The sequence below is a fragment of the Silene latifolia genome, chromosome X (genome assembly GCF_048544455.1).
Source record: "Silene latifolia isolate original U9 population chromosome X, ASM4854445v1, whole genome shotgun sequence".
Taxonomy (NCBI): domain Eukaryota; kingdom Viridiplantae; phylum Streptophyta; class Magnoliopsida; order Caryophyllales; family Caryophyllaceae; genus Silene; species Silene latifolia.
Genome location: NC_133537.1, coordinates 24730356 through 24736935, shown reverse-complemented (window position 1 = coordinate 24736935; position 6580 = coordinate 24730356). Strand labels below are relative to the sequence as shown.

The 6580-nt window shown below is 35.6% G+C and overlaps 1 protein-coding gene across 1 annotated transcript; it reads left to right on the top strand.

Moving 5' to 3' along the window:
* The first annotated feature begins 315 nt into the window (after nucleotides 1-315).
* LOC141617061 (uncharacterized) lies at nucleotides 316-976 on the top strand. The gene is made up of 2 exons (XM_074434231.1): nucleotides 316-358; nucleotides 441-976. The coding sequence occupies exons 1-2, from the start codon at nucleotides 316-318 to the stop codon at nucleotides 974-976; spliced, it is 579 nt and encodes a 192-aa protein (XP_074290332.1).
* The last annotated feature ends 5604 nt before the right edge of the window (nucleotides 977-6580 follow it).

Genomic DNA, 6580 nt, shown 5'->3' with positions numbered 1-6580 from the left:
CTGTATTCTGGTAAGTTATTGTATTGGGTGATATATGGTAATAAGGAGAATTCTGACTGAATAAAGGACATCTCATAAGGCCGGTGGAGGGAACTGGAGTCATACTCAGCCTGTGGTTGGCTGATTTCGTTACTCTCACTCTTTTTCAAGTACAAGTATCCGGGAAGGTCAAGTGTGAGGATTTTCACGTAGAAGATAAGACATATAAGATGCATAGGTATAGAGTTTTTAGTCTTAATTTTACAAGTGTATTTATTTTATTGTAATAAGCCTTGTATTTTCCGAAGGGGAAATACGGCGGTGACGCCCTATATTATGCTGCTGTTTATTGCTAATATAAAAAGAGCTATTTTGAGCTGTCTGCTTGTTTTTCGGGGCGTTACAAAATGCTCCACAATTGATTAATTTACACCATTATCGTGTAGATGTTTTTTGTGCAGTTATTGATTTGCAACTTCAAGAGCTTAACAGTCGGTTTGATGTAGTGAACACTGAGCTACTTCTTTGTGTTGCTTGTTTGAGTCCTAGAGATGGATTTCGTGCCTTCAATCATTCAAAGTTAGTGAAAATGGCCGACTTTTACCCGTATGACTTTGATGCAGTACATGTGAGAGTACTCTCCAGAGAACTCAAAAATTATATTGTGGATGTTCAATGTCACAATGCTTTTGTAGGACTCAAAGGACTCACGGATCTAGCTCAGGTGATGGTTGAGACAAGAAAGAATGTCAAATATCCACATGTATATTTGTTGTTAAAGCTAGCATTGATCTTGCCAGTTGCTACAGCTACCGTGGAAAGAGTCTTTTCAGCTATGAAGTATATCAATACGAAGTTACGTAATCGAATGAGCGATGAATTTTTGAGTGATTGCTTAGTCACATATGTTGAAAGAGATTTGTTTACGTCAGTTTCTACTGAAGATATTATGTATCGTTTTCAGAACATGAAATCCCGAAGGGGACACTTTGTTTAAAAATATTATCGGATTCGGAGTATGTATTTTATTTTATTTTGTGAAATATATTTTTTTTAATGATTTATTTTTTGGAATGCTCATAATAAATTATAAAGGGACCCTGCAAAAATTATTTTCTGGATCCGCCACTGTTCACAGTCAAGAATTAATTCAAGTACATGTAGCACGTATAAACAACACATAAGCATACAACCCTAAACAATAGTAAGAATAATAGGATCGGTAGAATCGTGTTACCTTTTATTAAGAATTTGCCCCAAGTAATAACTCCTGTCCAAGAAATACCAACTCGAAAATCTGAATTTAAAATAGAAGATAGTGGGCTCACATGCCAAACTAAGGTACGTTAGATGGAAACCAAATTGTTGAAGCTTTGACGATTGATTTGACGGGATATGATAGGATTAGAGGAGGAACAATGAAGTGTGCAAAACATAGTGAAGCTAAAGGATAGAAAAGACGGAGGATTTGTGATTGAGATGTGCATATTTATGGGTAGCCAAACAAGAAGATGCAAAGATGAAAGTGACGATTTCTATTTGACAAAATAAGGGTTTCAAAGATTATAAGGCTATAGTTTATAGATTAGTTGTATATCTATGTTGGACTAGGAGAACTAATGGCCACCACACCACATCACACAAATAGGTACTCGGAATACGTCCGTGGTACAGGGCCCGAGAGCGACTCGGATCCCCTGCCAGACGTCGTGCCTCAACCACACAAGTCCCTCCGTATTCAAGTCATTAATGTGCATATTCCTCTCTGAGTGGGAAGCTCCAAGAGGTGACTCAAGCGTAAGACGGTCTCCCAACCGCCTTACGTCTCCTCAACAACAAGTATCACCACCACAATTTTACCAACAACCACATATATCACAATATGCATCACAATATGTCAATATGTCCATTTCGCATTGAATATGCATGACTCTTACCCATTTGTGCCTCTTTCTCATATATCATGAATGTCAATCATGCCACATACCCATATATAACACAACCACATGTTATAATGCAAATCCAATGATATTATGTAACCAACACTAATGACTCATTATCATGTTATAAGAAAATCTCACAATACTACGATACTAACATCAAACATCCACAACATTCATGGTATAATGCAATAACAACACAATAATGACACATGTAACCATTTATACTTATTGAAACCGAGTAGGATTAACCCACCTTTTAGCATACTCCATAAGCTACTCGAACCCACCAAGTATCCATCTCATAAAACCATCTCATCCTACATAAATTACATAATAACTATCACAACCAATTACTACAACAACTAACAATACTAATTAACCCCCTTAATTATCCCCCCACTTGATTAGTCAAAACCGTAATATTGAGAATAAGGGAGAAAGAGTAAGAGTGTACTTACAAATGTAACCAAATGACCAAGAACAAGGATTGGAAGACAAATCCTCAAAGGTATGAGCTAGATCTTGTAGATAAGGTATGGAGTATTTTGTGGGGTTTAGAGAGGGATATGTGGATAAGATATAGAGTGAAATGAAGGCCAAAATATGAAAATAGATGTTTAAAAGAGATAAGGTCCACCTAATGCTTACACGCGATTCTTAGGACAACGACAGGTCACTTGGTCGAGTGACTCAACAGCAGAATGTTTCACAGAGTTACAGGTCTCACTCGGTCGAATACTCGGTTTACTCGGCCGAGTATAGGTCTTATAAACTATGGGGTATTACACTGGAACCCTTTAGGTCCGGTTTTTTCCGGGTTTGGACCGGACCGATACTACTTTGTAAGGTAAATAAAGTGTTATTTTTTAATGTGGAACGGAGACCGGTCACCATATTTTTTGGGACCCAGAGAGCAGACCGATATTTATCCGGTCTGCATTGAACCGGACCGGCCGGTCCGGTTTGCCGGTCCGGACCACTTTTTGTTCAACCCTACTTGTTGTATGAAATGAGCTTCAAAACCATAATTTGATGAATCTTTTTTTTTTTAAAATGTTTTGGACCCGCAAAAGTTGTCGGGTGAAATTCCACCCGATCGGGCAAAACACCTATTCGGACCCCTGGTACAGCTGTGTGTGTCACGTTCCGGATTAAGGTTACTTCTGCCTTCTTTTAGACTCCTGGTTCGGTTTTATGTGTTACATTCCGGATTTAGGTTTCTTGACCTGGTACGACTGTATATGCCACATTGGGGTCTCGGATGCGATACATTTATCGTTTTTTTCAAATCGAGGTATGTTTATCCCAAGAGTCAGTCGCTAGTTTTAGACGAGGACCGTATTATGTGATCGTCGTCCTACCATTAGGTTGAGTCTTGCCTTGTTTATTCTCGCCTGCTTTGTACATATCGTTTACCGTGAGTACAGTGTTATGTCGTGGTTTGTGTGTGTAATGTGAGTCACTTTTGAGCCTTATGCCAAGTTTAGACTCTGAATGTTACCGTGTCGCATTTGAAAACGGTATCCCAAGGATTAGCATTTGACTTAATATGCTTTTATCTAGCTTATCTCGATGTCGTTTGGTCTTATTGAGTACTAGGGTTGAGATGCAAGCCTCCTAGTATCGATAAGGTTGGTGAGAGTTGACCTTGATTTATCTTGATGATGACTATACTCTTATTTCTCTTTGTACTAACGTGACTTGCGTATGATGGTTTACGTATTATGTTGTCGTCCTATTGTTATCCATGTCGCATGAATGTATGATGTTGATATTGGTTAAGGTTGTCTTATCAATTGTGATCGTATGTTGCATTAGTTAATATATTAGCATGTAATGACTTATTCTTGTCTTTTACTGATTATCCTTTGTTTATTGTTCTCACATGATTCACATGTTACGTTGTTCACTTGTTTCTTACTTCATTACTTGATTATGATGTAATATGGCTGGGAGAACCTCGAGCTACTCTTAAGTCCCTACTCACTATGACATTCATTTTTAATGAATAAACATGTTTCAAGTTGGTGCTTACTTGGGGTTTTGACGAAGAGCTAGCGAGCGTTCTACTTACAACTGTAGACCCGATTCATTGTAGTTTAGATTCGTACTTAGTATTGTAATTGTGTTTTATTTGAGAGATTGAGATCCCTTATATACAGTTAAGTTGTACTTTATATGAAACTTTTTTTGAACTTTGTTGATATAATTAACACTTTGAATCATTCTAAAATATTTTTTCCCAAAAAATTACCTTTACTATATCAACAAAGTCCAGGAGTTTTCATGTTGGCCTCCCGAGTCCCGACTAATTATATAATTGACACTTTCCTTCATTAGTACAAATTTTCATGTTGGACTTCCGACTAATGGTTTTGAAGTCAATTTTTGCTGGAGTTAACAAGCCCATTTCCCCCAAAAAATAATTTTAATCGCGTTTTTTTCAATTTTTTATTAGTTTATTTAATTATCGATATTCTTATTTTACTTTCTATTTTACAAAGAAAAATTAATGGGAATAATCCAAATTATACGAGATCTTCTCAAAATAATCCAAACTTCACTTAATTTCAAATTAAACCCTCTCCTCTCATAATATACTCGGATATTTTATAACCTATTATAACAGGTGAAAGGTGATGTGGCATGCTATTTTTAAAAAGGAAAATTAATATTCCGTATATCTTCTACATTCCACCCAAACTCGCCTTTCACCATTAAAACAACCACCATCTTACTTCGTCTTCTTAGATTCTCCGATAAACGCCTTCCACCATCTTCCCCAAATCTACCTTCTCCAATAAAACACCTCCCTTCATCATTTTCCCCAAATCTACATCTCCATTATTAAAACACCACCCTCTATCATCTTCCCAAAATTTACAACTCCATTAAAACCCCTCCCTCATTTTCCTAATAACCTAAATTAAAACTCACATTTTCACCTCCTCTTCTTATCACTTTTCTCACAAATAATTTGACATTAATTATAAATTTAAAACGGAAAGCCCTCACTTATCTCCCGAGAACTAACCTAACCAGATGACGGCCTCGACGAGGAGTGCCCATGTGAGAACGAATTCCAGTACAAGTACCCAGTTTTAAAACTATCTATCAACCCTCTCCACGGCTTAGAAAGTGTCAGATCAACGGGGCCCAGACGAAACTATCGAATCTACTGCCATATACTCGCCTGAAAAAGTAAGGGGAGAGAGAATTGGGGATTATATCGGAAGAAATTAGGGTTTGGAAGGAATCTCCTTTTACGATTGATTGACCTTTCTTTAGGTTAGAGGTGATGGAGGGAGATGGTTGATGCTAGTGGTAATAATGGTGGTTGTGGCTGACGTTTGAGGCCAGTAGGCTACGGTTGAGATTGATGGTTGTAATGGTGGTTGTGGCCTATGGGCCTTGTGGCTGGTGGTAAGTCTGGCGGATTGTGGCCGCTAGTGGTGATCGTTGAGTTTAGCCATGATGGTGTTGATAGGTTGTTAGATTTATGGTTGGTAATTTTTATGTTAATGGTGGTAAATGTTTATGGTGATGAAGGCATGGTGACTTTAAAAACAATGACCGATTAATAGGTAATCGGTTAACTGAGTCTATTACAAGAAGATAGGAATAGTGGTTGGGTTTATTCAATTAAATAAAGTTGGGATTATTTTAAGAATATTGTCCATAGTTGGGATTATTCATATTTTTATATATTATTTTTTATTATTCTTGTTTGTTTCTTTCCTTAAATTTTTCACTTTATTTACAAGTCGTAGTTTTAATTATTATAGTCTATTTATTTTCGCTGTTATGACAGCACTTTCAATAAACAAAGATTTCTCGTATTGATTTCATTTTTTTGTATGTTTTTTTATTTTATCTCTTGAATGAATAAGATCATTTTTTACTTTCAACTTTTGGTGTCCTTATTTTATTTAATCAATTTTTTTAACCTATTTTTTTTTTCCCCAAAAAAATTCACCAAAATTCTATTTTCATCAAGTTAAATTTTATCTCAAATTCAAGTTTTTCTTTAAACATCTTTCAAATAAAATTTTACTAAAGTTTCAAAATTCTTATTAAAACTACGAGAAAAATTCTTATTAAAACTATGGAAATATTCTTATTAAACTCGTATATGATTTTATTAAATTTCAAAATTATTATTAAAACTAGGTAAAATTTCACGTGGTACTCCTTATAAATTACAAATTGCACTCGTATGTCCACTGAAAGTTTCGCTTAAAAAAGGGTATTACGTGCAAAATGTCAAACCACAAGAGTGACACATGAATCTTACGTTAAAACTAAATAAAAGAATGGCAAATATTTCTTAAGATAAAGAAAATATTTTCAAAATTCTATTTTAAATTTATTTTCATCTTATTTATATTTGCTTAAATCTCATTAAGCTTCTTATTTTTGACACGCATATTTTACGTTTGTCCTAACTGGAACATATCTTGATTTATGCTTGAAAAGATCTTAGCCTGAACTCAGGTTGTGGTGAAGTTGAATCTACTTTTCTTCTTTAATTGCCCTTTTATTCGTTAGTTTGTGGCTAAGCAGATATTTTACCATGAAAGTGATGTAAGTCGTGGCTAAAAAAACATTTGCCACGGAACAAATTCGCGGCTAAATACATTTTTGCCATGGGTGTGACA

Excerpts from the sequence above, each read along its gene's own strand:
- LOC141617061 (XM_074434231.1), top strand. The coding sequence starts at position 316 with ATGCTGCTGTTTATTGCTAATATAAAAAGAGCTATTTTGAGCT. Across the intron at positions 359-440 it reads AAAAAGAGCTATTTTGAGCT|TTATTGATTTGCAACTTCAA; the intron begins GTCTGCTTGTTT and ends TTTTTTGTGCAG.